Below are 16,223 nucleotides of genomic sequence, written 5' to 3'. Positions count from 1 at the left end.
TGTCTGTGCTCGTGTGGGAATATATGATGATCTTATTAAGTTCAGTGGTGAGGTTGTCATGTTCTACACATACCCTCCTCCTCAGAACCTGAGCCCTGAGCAGAGTGGTGCTGATGACTTCCTGGATACCCTGCTGGGTGGGAGTGACTTCTCCTCAGCTCCGACATCCCCCTTGTGGTCGCCCTGCACCACTGACAGTGGCATCTACGAGGACTCCCAAATGGATCCCACAAAGAGCCCTAACTCAAACTCCTGCAAGCCTTTTCCAGCTTTTGACACACAGTCACTCCCTCAGCCTCCACCTTTAGAGGAACCACCAGCTAAGCTCGCAAATGAAAAGACATCTGATGTTTCCATTGATCTAGGTGAGAGTAGATTTAAAATGGAAAGTTATGATGTTCTGTAAAACTTTATACTTCTATACTCGGAATAAACATCTGTGAAAGCTGCAGAGTATTTGCAGCTTATGTTCTGCAAACATCTGCTGTTTTAACAACAATGACAATTGTAATGTTATGAGTCATAAAAAAATAGAAGAACTAGGTGACAGCCAAGTTACAAAATGAAGCCCTTGGTGTGAGATTTATCCATTTGCACCTTCAGTGGCAAAATAATGAAAGCTTTTAAACAAAGCTTTGAGCATCAGGGCCTATTTTGAAGAGCAAACAATTTGTTTTTCCAATTTCTGACCATTTGTAAAGGATAAAAGGTTTTACAGTTGTTATCCATCACGTGATTAAATTGTCTTTTGATGGCACATCTTTTAAATAATGGTCCCCTTTCACACTGCCAAAATTCAAATTAACAGTTTAAACCAGATCTGTGGAGACAGAGTGACATACAGCACATTTTGTGGAACATTTTGTCAAAGGCAGTGGGATGCTGCCTAAACATTTTCTTTTTTTTGAATGGCGCATGCTGGCAATTTTGTGAATCATCGCCTGCTGTTTTACTGGTTTCATTTGTGCAATGCACAGGCTGGGAGTGTGGTGACCTCCAAGAGCAGTTGGGAATCACATACTACCTCACTACGAACCAAAGCTCCCTGTCCAGTCAGGCCCTCACGGTGAAGGACCTGCTGCTCTCCAACCTGGGACAGGAAGTAAGAAGCTATGGGGACATTACATAAAAATTACTGTGTTTATTTTTTTCCTGGAGACCAGAGACCTTCTCATGGTGACTTGTCCTACTCTTAAATTGAGAAAGAATGTTTTGCATCAAAAAAACAGAATCAGTCCACTCTACTGCTTTCTTTGGGTAAGATGCCCAGAAATTTACTCAAACTGGAATATTCTGTCCATCTGGTTCACAGGCACAGAGAGTACCCCAGCATTCCCTGCAGGAATTCGTACTTAATGAGGATGAGAAAAAGCTTCTGGCTAAAGAAGGGGTAAACATACCCACCAAACTCCCCCTCTCCAAGGTACATGAGCAAGACACACTTACATGTATGTAGGACAGACAACCACACATAAGAATGCTCATGCATGCATCTAAATCTGTATCCCCAGTCACACAACCTCTGCCAGTTTCCCACCCTCCCCAACCCAGTTTCCTCTCATTTACCCTTTTCTTCCTCATTCTTACTTGTCCCTATCCTTCCATGTGTTTCATCTCCCTGACAAGTCTGAAGAGAGGGTTTTGAAGAAGATCCGCAGGAAAATCCGCAACAAACACTCGGCTCAAGAAAGTCGGAAAAAGAAGAGGGAATATGTTGACAGTCTGGAAGGAAGGTAGGAGCAGGTTGCACTCTGCATCGTCACTCAACTTCACATTATCTCCACATGCACTGGCCTAGAAAAAAATTAACTTTTATCTGCAGCCATTTATAATGAGCTTGTTTTGCCATTATCAACTTTAACAAACTGTTGCACAGATGGGAAGTTTGGGTATTTTTTGGTCACTGTTTGATAAACCAGAGCCCATGAAAGTTTTTTTACCCTTAAAAGCTCCTCAGGCTGACAGGAAATTCACTGCAACAACAGTGGTTTCAAATAAAAAGACAAAGAGCGGAGACAGCAGTAGCTGTCATGGCTGACCAAACAAAGAAGCTCTTAAAGAAGTTCAGCACTTTTTGTAAGAGAAAAAGGCTTCACAGAGCTGAACAACAGTGTCTGGGGAATTCAGTGTCAAAACAAAACAAAAATAACACACTTTCCGATGATGTTGCCAACATCAAAACACTGGGACCCTGCATGTTTTTACCTATCCAATGCAATAGTGTTCATTAAGATTCCTTCATACTGAGAGTTAATGGGGGGCCAAACAATCGTTTTAAGTCAAGAACATATATGTAAGAGAAATATACAGTTGAAAAAATGTGAATTATAGCACAAACATGGCAATTTTTCCAGCATGTACAATAATTCAATTAAATTGAGTGTCAGTCAATATGTCCACAGTGTCCAAATAATCATACATGTACTGTACACACGCTTAGAACCAGAAACTTTCTCATTTACTTACAGAATAAAGAATTGTTTTGTATATAACAGAACAGATTTGGATATTAGTATAACTGTCAACATTGCTAAAAGCTCAAGAGGGAGGAGCTCTGTGAACACCGTAATTATCTTTATCATGAACAGAACATAGTATGGACTGTGACCTCAGAAACATACAGACTCTCATAAACACAATGTTTCAGTCAAGGGCCGGGTTACATATCCAATTATACTGCTATATACATGACAAAATAGGTAAGTATTCTATATAATAAGGATTAGGATTTGAAGCTTTACCTGGACAATTATTAACGGCCCAGCTGCTCTGCTGATCTTTTTTTGCCTGATCTGTCATTCAAACAGAATACTGTAGTGAGTTAGCCAGAGACACAATAGGGCAGTTAAACCACTCTGTGCTGCAGCTTGGGGGCATAAAACGGAAGCTGGAGATGCTGTGTAAAGGCGGCATCTCACAATAGTTGGGGCAGGAGGTTTTGCCAAGATGGAGCTCAGTTTAGTCCTCCTCCCACTCTCTTCTATTGCCAGGCTGTGCAGAGTCCGCCATAAGACGCGGACAGCCTTTGTCACGAAATGTGCTAATCCTGCCTGCCTCCCCCACATTGGCTCTTCTGTCCCATCACACCTCCGCAAACAGTGCAGAGTGCTGCAGCTAGTTTGATTCATACGATGAAAAATTTGAGCCTTTGAGGATGGTGCACCAATTCCCTAAAATTTCTCAGTTTTGTCAGACCACTCCAGTTTTTTGTTCATAAGTACCCCTGGAGTGTAGGAATATTTGAATTTGAATTGAATTTTTTTTTAAGTGCCTTGGGGTCTTTTTAAAGTTATTTCATGGTACAATGAATTAGAATAGTATCATAATTCAATATTTTTTATATCTTAGCATCATAGCTATTGGGGGCTCCAGGCAGGTGCCTACTTTGCCTAATGTTAAAGTCCGCCCCTGTGAACCAGTAAACACCAATTTAAATTATATTTTGAGGCTAGGAAGAGTTTGTGTAGCTGTAATTTCTGTCAAAATGTATGTAAACTTGATTTTGTGCTTACAGTGGGAGTTCGAAATCCTACCTGCATATATAGCCACACTTAAGCTGTATTGCCTGTGGGTAACACAAGTTCCGTGATACAGGTGAAACCGTCACTCCCCCTGAGCAAAGTCCGCATTTGTTGGCAATTAAGTCAGCTGCAAGTGGAGCGTATCAACAGGGTATCATTATCAATCATAGTTGAGCTCAGTAAGAGGGGCCATAATGGAGGCTGACTCACAGTGGCTAACAGAAACAAGGGAGACAGCAAGAGAAGAAAGCGGACGAGCACTGGTATCACTGGATGACAGAACAGCGTGCAGATAATACTCTGCGGACAGATTTTGGCAATATGCCTTCATAACACAGTGGTATTTGGTACCCTTTTCGCTCATTCTGTCATTATTTCCCCTCTTTTTCATGCTGTCTCTGTCGTCAGGATGTCTGCATGTAGTACTCACAACCTCCAGCTGCAGAGAAAGATCCACCAACTGGAGGAGACCAACAAGTGAGTCCTTAGATGAGGCTGATATTTATTCCCATTATCCATTAATCTATTGAATATTTTATAATCATTTAGAAATCAGCAATTCATCACATTTTACAGGCTGGAATCATTGAATGTTAAGACAAATTTACCTTCAATTGTATAAACTTCTTTTGGGCATCTTTTCAAACAGGAAATTAAAACTACAAGATACCCTCTAAAGTGGTGCCCTGAGTATTTTCTTAGTGCCAGTTTGTCTTTTTAGTTACAGTTTCATCTCACACTTGGATTTGTTTTCGTGTAGCTAAATTGTTTGCATGAATCGTGTCTCATTCTCTCTTTTGTGCCTTAGTTGTGTGTTGGGTCATATGTGTCAGTGTTTCATAAAGCCATATTGATTTTATCCCATGGCCTCTTCCTCTTGAGATGCTGGCAACCGCTTTGTTGTTTAAAATCAGGACTGAGGAGGCTCAGTAGAAAATTACCAGAATACAAAGCCCGTCCGATTTAAAAACCTCACATTGCATTCTCTTCATCCTGTCATCTCATTATGCTGCTTTCTTTATGATGCTGGCAGAGTGCTGCAGTGAGCTGACATAAAACGTAGGAAGAGGGCACATATGAGTACATTTCCTGGTTATGTGCTGCTTGTCTTTTTGTTGTTTCAGCTGCCAGTGAGACAGTGAGCCAGTGAGATAATGCCTGTATTTCAAAGAACGTGTAGCCTGTCTTACAAAAACTTTACAGTCTCTTTCATCTTCCTGTCTATATTTGTATTGTAGTGCACTGCTGGAGCAGCTAAGCCGGCTACAAGCTCTCCTGCCTAACAGCTACAGCAAAACAACACAGAGAGGGACGTGCATCCTGGTGAGAACACAACACTTCATTCATTTGCACACACAACATAATTTGCAACAACTAAATAATATATGCCGTTACACAGTGTGCCAAAGCACATAACGGTTGCATGTGTTCCTCTGTTGGCTACTGTTGTGTTTATTCTTTAAGATGTGAATCCAAATGAACGTTTAAGACATCTGCTCTCATCTTTTGTAGACAATTTTATGTAGTCTATACTTAATAACTCCCTTCTTCTTTTCCCATCTGGCTTTCTGTCCTCTGTTTTCTGCACTTGGCCTGTTTTTGTCCTGCTGTCTGTGTTAATGTTCAGGTTCTGCTTCTCTCCTTTTCTCTGCTCATTTCCTCAAATCTGCAGCCAGACACCTACAGTCAACTCAGCCAGCGAGAGTACACAGAGACCAAAGGTCCGTAGATGTGCATTCACACACACACACGCACACACACACACACACACACACACACACACACACACACACACACACACACACACACACACACACACACACACACACACACACACACACACACACACACACATTCTCTCTCTCTCTCGCTAACACACACTAATGCTTCTCCTCCACATATCCGCCCCTCAGTGCCGTCCCGCTCCCTGCAGTCGATGGATGAAGTGCAAGACATCCGTCCTCCTCCTCCTTCGCTCCTCTTTGTCTCCAAGGGCTTTGAGGCCTTGTGCAACCTGGCGGAAAAGCTCTGGCCTCAGACAGACCCCCCCACCACAGATTTTCCACCCTCCCACCACCAGGATCCCAGGCACTGTGATGATCACTGATCTCCTCGCACTCCCAGGAGGAAAGGCGTACCAAAGAGTGCGGGCTTACTTGCAAGTGCAGCATCCAAATGAGCAGTTTGATTGCTTTTCAGCGTCTGTTTCTCACTGCAGAGACTGGGCGATGTGTTGAGGAGTGTATGCTCTCCACCACACAAAAAGCTAGTTAAAAAATGTTTCTAACTGACGTTCACTCACTCAGACGGAGGTCAGTGAGGAGGTCATCCACACAGATGTAATTTTTCATGCTGCTTTAGAAATCTGAGCCTCAGGGACCTGGAATACCATGTATTGTAATGTTGTATGCAAGATGATCTGCAAAACAGTATACATGTATAGCCACTACTGTATTTTATTTTTCATTTTAAATGTATGTGTTGAAAATCCTTTTGAAGAATGATCTGAGATGCATTTTGTTCAAAGCAATGCTGACGATGCACAAGACAATTAAAATGTTTTTGCTGGTGATTTTTTGGAAGCAATTGAAGTGCTTCTTTCATGAGTCCATGTATCCTGGCTGGAAGAAATGTGCATCCTAAAAATAATGAGGGAAATTACAAACAAGAAAAAAAGTGCCTTGAACCCCAAAATAAAGTGCTTTTCATGCTAAGCAAAAGTTTCTGGATGACTCCAAACTTTAATTAAAATCCATTAAATTTTAGTTTTATGCCACCTGTCAATACGGTTAGGTGGCATTCAGCTTTGAAAAACTGTGTATTATTGGTCCATTTGGTAGGATTTGGTTATTATATTTGAGAACATATAATTATTGGCTGATATGAAGTACCTTTTTCCAGTGGGGTCAAAGGAAAATTCAAAACAAATTGTTAGTTAATGCATTTGAGGGAAAATTGCCCAAACTGCCTGCTCTTACAGGGAGCGTATCCATTAAAATAATACTTCAAAAGTAATTCTTGTCTCTGGTTTGCTAATACAGAGCCTCATATAATTTTCTCTCTCCCCAGTACTGTACTGAAGAATAGCATCCACTGTTCTTCTCATCCGTCCATAATGCATATCTAGAAAGCTTATAGGGTCTCTATTTTCAGGATCGCCTCTGTATATCTGAGAAAATGTATATGTTGAGGTACAACGCAAGAGAGACAACATCTGCTCATATTCTCTACAGCACATGTAGTGTACTATATTTTATTAGCTCAATGCTGTGCAAGCCAAAAGAGTGAGAACAACATTGAGGTCACGTGTGGATTTATTTTTGAACCGCTGATATACAAGCAGCCTTTAAGATGCTCTTTTCATGATGTACTTTAAAGGTTAAATTTAAAAACAGTGCAAAGTTTGCAGATAAAGCTTTATCTGCCATTGAGGACACTGAGTTTACCTTCTGCAGTTACCCACATTACACATTGTGGGGTTTTTAAAGGATGATTCTGATCATTTGACAGTCAAACAAGTCATGCTAGCAGTACAGTACCATTCAAAAGTTATGACACACTTACTCATTCAAATGGGGGGAAAAAAGTGTAGAAAATTCATCAGTTCAATTAATAAATGAAATTTGAAAATTTAAGGATTTCTTTTGAATACTTTGGGTTTCTGTGTTCATTTCTACAGTGAGTAGATGTGTCATTTACATTTAACATTCCTCACTTAGTGCTGTTTGTTCAAGCTATAAGACCAGCTGAGGTTAACAAACTTTTACAGTTTAAAACCGGAATGATTTCAGCAGTACACTATCCACACTGGGAGCACAGACATGAATTATTGATCAGGCTGCTTTAAGCTATACAGTTTGTTGCGGTGGTGTGATAGAGAATTATGGATGTAGGTTGACATTCTACCAGAATATCAATCCTGTCAGAGTTGAGAGGTGCTTCTATCTAAGCGGCAACGGGCCACAGGAGATTTCGTTCAAGCTCCATTTTTCAATTTATGGAACTTTTGGGATAAGACGAAAAATATTTAAGCATGAGTTGAGGTTAAACATCCTGCCCCTTCATGATTATATTAAAACTGATGAAGTTTTTGCTTTATTGTGTCACTTTTGAGAATTTTCCTAATTGGATACTGTGTGAAACAAGATATGCACATCTTTGAAATATGGTAACCCCAATCTCCCAATATCTTGATTCGGTATACTAGATAACTAGATTACTGGCTGGATTAAAGGCCTATTTCAGAGCATACTTGAGATATTTAATGATCCCCCCTCCCTGTCCCCGTTTTCTTCACTTGTATGAAGTTCTTTATTAAAAAAAAAATGTGTTCAACCCCATGTGTCAATTCTCTGAATCAAGGACACAGTTTCTAATTGGATCTGTTCACCCTCCACCCTCCACCACTGTAATATTGTATGCATTGCAGCAGTGCAGAGGGAACCATTCAGAGTGTGAATTCAAATTACTTTGTCTTTGAGACTCTCTCTCCACCAAAGATAAATAAAGAGCACGCTGAATGTCCTTGGTCAGCCTGAAGGAATTGTATGTGAAAAATTCACTTTAGGACTTGTGGAGTTCACAGTTAAGTGAGTGTCTGATTAGTCAGAACTACAATAAAACACAAAAGCTATTATCAGAACTCTCCAGGCTCTTCTCGTTCATGATAATCTATAACTCATTTATCTTGACTCAAATAAGTTTCACACAGACAAATACAGCATGTGGGTGTATTTTAAATCACACTCCCATGCTGAAATACAAAGACTAAATGATGAAAGTAAAAGGATTCATCTTTTAGTGTCTTGGAAAGCTCCTGGAGAATGCAAATGAGTGGCTCCACAGCGAGTGTCAGGGTCGGATTATAACCATATCTGTATTTCCATCCATAAACATTACAAGATTAAAACATTACAAGGTTAAACAAGAAAAGGGAAGCTGTCAGCAAATTAGTGTTAATCTTTATTTAAATTTGTTAATGACTGTTTTTGAAACCAGACAGAAAAAACACAGAAATGAGAATAAATTGGTTCCAACAGTCTTGACTGGACTTGACTGCTGAATTTGAAAGAATTTCACTTATTAAATGTTGCTTGGAGAGAACTGGTGAAGTATTGCAGGAGACTTTACTAAAAGATACTATGTTTTTTCAGGCATATACACCTTTATTTGATAGTTGCCAGACAGGAAACATGGCAGAGAGAGGGGGGGTGTGACATGCAGTAAAGGTCCGCCGGCCGGGATTCGAACCGGGGTCCAGTGCGTACGTGGCATGCGCTCTAACCACTCAACCACCTGCGCGCCCTAGAAGATACTATGTTGAAAAAAAGTTTCAAATCAAATGTGCAGGTAAAAGATTTGTGCAAATTGTTGTCTGTAAATTACAGGCTGTGCAAGCAATTCCAGTTTTACCCATTGACACTAATTGAGAAAATGTCTGTAAATGGCATCTCTTTTCTCTGAAATGCACACAGAACCAAACACAACGCTGCATCTTTTGAATACCAACAGTGACCTATGAGACATGCAAATCACAAATATACACATATCTCTCTCTCACGCTGGCTCCCTCACAAAGACTGAAAGCTATTGAAATCTAATTTATCATTCCTCTGATGTGCGTAATTTCAGAAGTGCAATAACAAATCCTTGTAGGCTCGGGGAACCTTGCTGAAAATGCCATCCTGTAGGCTAAAGGTGATAGATGTAACATCAGAGAGGGCGATTAACTAGCTCCATCAAAGAGGAGGGGAAAAAAACAATGAATTGCAAGCATACTGTCTTTGTGAGTGGCTACAGAACTAGGATGGTAAATAATGAATTTGTGGGAGGAGTTATTTAAAAGAAAAACTACTTTCTATTCACATAAGAGCCAAGGCAGTTCAGATAACACTGAATCGTTTACACTGTTTAAGACTTCTGAACTACTCTTTACCACCTTACAACATAACACAAGCCTGTCCCTGTTTGTTTGCGCATGGATTATCAGGTACTGTGCAGACAAGAAATCCATTTCAAGGCTCTGGGAAACATCTGATAGTATCTTTTAAAGGATGCAGAGAAGTGGCACCTTTTTCTGGTTTTAATTTAACAGTGAAGCATCATTCCTACCTAAAATGTATACAATACGACTTTATATTTAAACATACATTTGTACACCCAGGCAGTGCGCCACCAAGCGGTGGAGGAGAGCCTCCGTGAGTATAAAAGCTTTCAGTCTGTGGATGCTGTCTGCAGAAGGATGGCTGCATCATGTCAGACTTGTGGCTGAACGCTCCAAAGTAGGTTGTCACGGATAAATCAGCGCTTATATTTAACACTTTATTTTTTCCCAGCTTGGAAAAAATAATAAAATGCGAGTGTTGGCGCGTTTAAGTTTAGAAATGACTTGCTTACATGATGCATCTCTGATCTCCCGCTGACACTTTGTGCATTAAACACATCACGAGGACAATGGGAATTTTTGTATCCACGTTTTCACATCTGCAGTTTGGAAGTTAATCTTATAAGAGGAGGTGAAGCTGCCGAACTTGTTTCAAAAGTAAGTAGCCTTTTTCCTCTGCAGCATCATGCAGAGCAACAGCAGCACCTCCGGACCTGTGACCGCTCTCAGTGTGTGCGGAGGAGAGGAGGATGAACGCGAAATCTCCAAACTGGTCAATCCCACAGGAGGAGCCTCCAATCTGGCCTCTTTTAACCTTTCACTGAACTGCTGGCTTCACATCCTCTCTAAGGAGTCCTCTATGGACCTGCATGGAGACAGTGCAAACCTGGCAGTAAGTCTATTTAAAGGTTTGCTATTATTTCTTATAAATCCAGCTGGATGTAACAACACCAAACCAACATGAATGTTTAAAATCCTTTTGCATGAACTAACCTAACATAGGGTGGATTAGGGTAATGTGAGAACTTTGTCTATTTAGTTATTCTAAAGCTATAACTAGTATATGCAAACTGTGTAGTGTGTACGTTATATTGTTTAACATTACACATGTCAACATACAGGCTACTAGTTTTTTTTTAACAATCTAATGCAGAAAACAACAAAAAAAGGAATATATATGGGTATGCAAATTTCAGAAAGGCTGCTTTGTATAAATCTAAGAATTCTAAGCCTAAAAAAATAGTGTCCCAGATTATAAAATCTACAAATTCTGAAATGATTTGGCACAAGGAACATTCATATATTTACCATTTTCCTTTTGAGTACAATATCTCAAAATCTCTGATCTCTAATCTTCTGATTTAACAAGGAAACATCTCAGGGATTTCATAATGATATTAGGTGTTGATATAATGTATTGGATTCATGGCAAACAAGTCAGAATTGCAAAAAGTGTCCCACATTATCCTAATCAACCCGTACTGAAATGCTTGTAGGTGGTTATTTTATGCAAGTTTTACTTTGAATAAATGTGTGTTTGTGTGTGTGTATATTTAACAGCTCACAGTACATAATATTCAATGTGTTTGTGTTGTGTGACAGGTGCGAGTTCTCATTGCTTTGGTCTACCTGGTGGTATGTGTTCTGGGGCTAGTGGGTAATCTCCTGGCACTCTTCCTGCTTCATTCCCGCCGACGGGGCCACCACCACTCCTCCATTGACTGCTTTGTGATGAGCCTGGCACTGACGGACCTCCAGTTTGTCCTCACCTTGCCCTTCTGGGCTGTGGACACGGTGCTGGACTTCCGTTGGCCTTTCGGCTGGGTCATGTGTAAAATCGTGAGCTTGGTAACCACACTGAACATGTACGCTAGCGTCTTCTTCCTCACTGCCATGAGCGTGACCCGCTACCGCTCCCTGGTCACTTCTCTGAAGACAGGCAGCCCTAGGATTGCTACTACTCGTGCTAAATGGGCCAGTTTAGCCATTTGGGTGGTGTCACTGGTGGCTACTTTGCCTCATGCTTTCTACTCCACAACAGTCCAGGTTAATTTAATTTCATGGAAACCAATACTTAACTGCCATTCCAGATGTGCTTTTCTTAAAATACATGATATCTGATGCAGTTGTTTTTGTGTTTTCAGGTGTCTGCAGATGACGAGCTGTGCCTGGTGCGGTTCTCTGACTCCGATTCAGGCCAGTGGGATCCCCAAGTCCTTCTTGGACTCTATCAGACACAGAAAGTCCTCCTGGGATTTGTGGTGCCTTTGATTGTCATAACTGTGTGCTACCTCCTCCTCCTGAGGTTCATCCTGAGCCGGCGTGTCGTAAGCAGCACGGTCAGCGATGATGTCACAGAGAGGTCAGAGTCTGAGAGGGGCCGCCACCGCCGCCGCTCCAAAGTCACCCGCTCTGTCACCATCGTAGTCCTGTCCTTTTTCATCTGCTGGCTACCCAACCAGGCTCTGACCCTGTGGGGGATTTTGATCAAATTTGACTTGGTGCCCTTCAGTAAAGCCTTCTACAATGCCCAGGCCTACGCTTTCCCCCTAACTGTGTGTCTAGCTCATACAAACAGCTGTCTCAACCCGGTGCTTTACTGCCTGATCCGCCAGGAGTACAGAGCTGGACTGAAGGAGCTTCTGGTCCGTGTGTCTCACTCCATCCAAAACGTTCTCACGCTTGCTCTGAGGGGGAGGAGAGTAGAGGAGGCACCAAACAGCTTGGTCATGATACACAAAGACATCAACATGTAATTTACACTGTTAATACTATGGGGAATGCTCCTTTATGACTCAGCCTTGTGTGCCATATTTTCTTTAATAACACGTTCCTGATTACTGTCAGCCCCCCAAAATCAGACAATCTGGACACACACACACACACACACACACACACACACACACACACACACACACACACACACACACACACACACACACACACACACACACACACTCTCACACACTTCAGTAAACTCACCTGCTGCAGATGAACCTTAGTGGCTCTGTTCATGTGTTATTATGCACACCTTCCTCACCTTCATCAAACCCTCCAATCAGTTGGCTCAGAGCTACACTATGAGCCCCCCCCCCCCCCAAGCAATCAAACAAATACATTGTGATTTTTGTATAGTCAGACTTGTAAAGTGATTTTTGTACTTTGCATCACTAACGCCCACGCAGGTACAACACTGTAAGAATGTTACAATTTGATTCGTTGTGGGCAGTGTTTGACGCTAGCATGGAGCTGTCAGCCATTTTCATGTCTCTCTGTGTCTGCCTTGCTGTAGCGCTGTTAATTGTTTTGTGAATGCACGTATGTGCTGTGACATTAAATAAAATGAGGACAAAGGAGTTCTGTAACGTCTCAGGAAAGTTAATCTTCTCTGCTGTCACTTCCCCGTCTCGTGGACAGTAACAAAACCATGAAATGAGTCAGCCACACAGAAGCAGCACCATGTTTTTGCCCTTTTGCAACCTTTAAATTTTGAACAAGGATAACCATCTGCAGCTGCCCACAAAGTAGGGCCTGACATGTAAATACCACACAGGAACACACACCCGTCATAGCCTCTCTATTGTGTGCCACTGTAGTTGTAATTACTTCTCCAAACAGAATCACAGGTTTATTCAGCCAGTCTCTGAGTGGGAGGCATCTGACAGTTTTGAATAGAAAATAACCAAAAGTGTGATTTCAGAACAGGTATTTGTCCCAAAAGTGCAGGCCAGTTCATCTTGTTCTTACTTAAGATTACAGCCCAACACCTTGCTCTTTAATGTGTTATCAGGAGAGGTCTTCTACTGCTGACATCTGTTACTGTTTTGTCTGATTTACTGTCTGATGTCGTCCCAAAGACATTTTTCTCATCAACCTCAAAACAATAGACAGAGCAGCTGCGATACATCCACTTATCCCAAGATGGCCCTTTCTATGTCAGAGTCGGATCACAGAAATTAAGCAACATCTGACAGGTACAAGTATTGCAATAAAATGTGCAGCTAGCTATTCTTCAAGTACAGGGATTCATTTCGGAGAGAGCCAGGATGATGAAAAACATTTGAGGACATTCAAGTGTGAGTGTCATCTCTATACATCCATGTATAGCCAAGATGTATTGCCAGTTTGAAGCAGTTACAGGTTCAAGATGTTGACTGCCCCGACAATTTCCCAAGATGAGATTTTTGAAGATGATGAGCATAAATTATATGTAAAGGTGAAAAGAAGTCACTCCTCGAGGGGATGTGTCATTAAGGTCACAGTAAAGACATGAATAATCATCTGCGAGCCAAGCTGTTTGTGTGGCATAAATCGTACCACTGAAGAAAAGTCTGTTTTTCAATGGCTATTTTTTGTAGCTATTTTTATGTGCAAGGATTTTATAAACAGAACTGTAGTTTCTTTTCAATAGCCACACATGCAGCATCTATTTGTATCTGAAATGGGAGATAAGGATTTTCACTGTACGCAGTTTCCAAAGGAAAGGAGTTAATTGACTGAACATAGAGTCTGATAGCCGATTAATCAGTTAAAATGCTGCCAGATTGGTGAAAACATTTGTGTTTCAGAGTGCAAACGAACAGCAAGGACAGAGAAAGGGGAGGAAGTGTATGTGTGTGTGTGTGTGTGTGTGTGTGTGTGTGTGTGAGACAAATATGTCATTACAAGATCAGTAATATAAACAGTTTGACATAATAATCTTAACTCAAGGACCCCTTATTAGATTTTTTAAACTTTCAACTGCATCTTCTGGATCATCATATGTTGAAAAAAGCTCCAGAAAGAGATAGGAAGTGGACCTTGAGTTACGAAGCACTATGAGCTAAGGTTGAGTTTTTATTAGCAGATTTCCATCTCACCATCTTCTGAAGAGTGTATGATTTGGTTGAAAGCTCCAGAAGAGGTTAGTGAGATGTGAGATGCAGAATTAGTTTTTAACTGCAGAATGTGAGATATGTTGGAAAGCTTTGGAAAAAGCTAGGTTGAGAGTAATAAGTAGAAAGATGGACTTAAGTTGTTTATGCTTATTTTACTTCCCATTTAACAATCACAACTAATTATGTATATTCTTTCACTTCAACCTTTCTGAAACTAGAACATGTGACTGTAAGAGCGGAGGCTCACTAAAGTCTATGAATACAAATTGTAGCTTATGGCTCATGCTGACTTTATGAACTTCATGGCTACACTTTTCATTCATTAAATCTGACAGATTATAATTCTATGAGTCTGATGCTGGCTCCATCTAATGGAGACTAATCTAATATCTTGTGGATATGGACTTAGAGTGTGCCCTGGTTGACAGCTTCACTGCACTCATCAGAAAGGACAAGATGACCCTTTTTTCTTTTTTTTGAAATTACACAAGGGAAATCAACCATTCAGTTCAGTGAAATGAAGACAGAACAAAGACTTCTCTTTAAAGCCCCTTGTTATCTAATGAAAATAATCGCAGATACAGACGGATGAGTCATTGGAAGCATGCTGACAAAAACTATCTGAACTATCCAAAATGAAAAGTCTTATCAGGTTTAAAATTGTTTTTTTTTGCAGTGGTTTCCACTTGAAGGACCTCTCCTATCCTATCTATCATGTTTCTTTTTTGCAGTCTCTTCCTCTCACTGCTCTCCATCTTTGTTTGCAGCATTGCACCTTTGACAGGGAGTTCAAGTTCAGCATTCTTCATCTAAGTCTTGTTCGGATTTGCGAATATTGAATTGGGAGCTTATGTAAACAGACTTCAAACAGCAATCTTAATGCCTTTCCACATATTTCATTAATAAGATTCAAGGACTCGGCACTCTTGTTCTTTTGTTCACTGACTGATATCCTTGTATGCATTGAAGTGACAATGCTTATTATACGTTTTATAAACCAACATGTAAGTCTTTAATTCTCTGCAGCAGATTGTGCTGACCTCGCTGGCTCTGGTCACTGCACTCTCTTTCCTTAACAGCATCTCAGTAACCTCCTGTGAAACTCTTTCACAGAGCAGGAAGATGCCACCCAGCTGTGCTTCTCAGCGGGGAGCACATTCAATGGTTAATAAGCTGCGGCTGCTTCCTACTAGATATAACACTTTGAATTACAACTGAGGAGTTTGATTCTTGCTTCATCAGTACACCAAATCTTTGATACGGTCTTCTACTCTCTTTGTGTGAACTCCAGGCATGTTGTCACTGACCGACTCCTTACAGTGATGCCACTGTGTAGCACAAAACTTTTGAAGTGCTGCATTGACATTGCCCTTCCAGAACAATCTGCATCACTGCCACGGAGGCTCTGATGTTGCTTTTCCACCTCCTCCCTAACCGCTGTCCTTCTTGATTAGTTTGGGTGGATGAGCAGTTGTAGGAGGAGTCAGTCTGGTGCCATTTTAAATATCGATTAAAAAATCACCAAAATATGTTATTTGTCATGGGGTGGCCAAACGTTTGCAAACAAGTGGTACAGTAAATGTTCTGGGAAATCCACTGAGACACTTCAATAAACAATGTATTAAAATAAATAATAAAATAAGCACATGCAAATGCATTATTGCTCACAATTTGTGTCCATAAGCTGCAATGAGTGAGAGGGATTCTCTGATTCAATTTTAGTGGTCACAAACCCAAAAAGTTTGGATTGGGAACCAGTGGCCTGAGAAATGAATGCCACAGTACAAATGGTACAAAAAAACTTTTATATACTGGCATATCATGCAAGCCAAGCTAATACACCACAAAATAACAATAGAGAGGTAGATTGCAAGGACAGAGTGAGAACATTGAGCTCATTAGCAAAACAGAGCTGAGACAATTGATAATAATATATAGATG

The 16,223-nt window shown here is 40.8% G+C and overlaps 2 protein-coding genes across 2 annotated transcripts; both read left to right on the top strand.

Moving 5' to 3' along the window:
* On the top strand, nt 1-5,770 carry LOC133990538 (cyclic AMP-responsive element-binding protein 3-like protein 3-A). The gene is made up of 8 exons (XM_062428882.1): nt 1-365; nt 978-1,102; nt 1,313-1,423; nt 1,627-1,733; nt 3,930-3,998; nt 4,760-4,844; nt 5,149-5,242; nt 5,435-5,770. The coding sequence occupies exons 1-8, from the start codon at nt 59-61 to the stop codon at nt 5,626-5,628; spliced, it is 1,092 nt and encodes a 363-aa protein (XP_062284866.1). The 5' UTR covers nt 1-58; the 3' UTR covers nt 5,629-5,770.
* A 4,320-nt stretch (nt 5,771-10,090) lies between these two features.
* LOC133991253 (relaxin-3 receptor 1-like) lies at nt 10,091-12,161 on the top strand. The gene is made up of 3 exons (XM_062429760.1): nt 10,091-10,297; nt 11,008-11,451; nt 11,550-12,161. Exons 1-3 carry the CDS (start codon nt 10,091-10,093, stop codon nt 12,159-12,161), a joined length of 1,263 nt encoding a protein of 420 aa, XP_062285744.1.
* The last annotated feature ends 4,062 nt before the right edge of the window (nt 12,162-16,223 follow it).

The sequence above is a fragment of the Scomber scombrus genome, chromosome 11 (assembly GCF_963691925.1).
Source record: "Scomber scombrus chromosome 11, fScoSco1.1, whole genome shotgun sequence".
In the NCBI taxonomy this organism is placed as follows: Eukaryota; Metazoa; Chordata; class Actinopteri; order Scombriformes; family Scombridae; genus Scomber; species Scomber scombrus.
The sequence above is the reverse complement of the archived record's forward strand: the minus strand, read 5'-3'. Positions and strand labels throughout refer to the sequence as shown.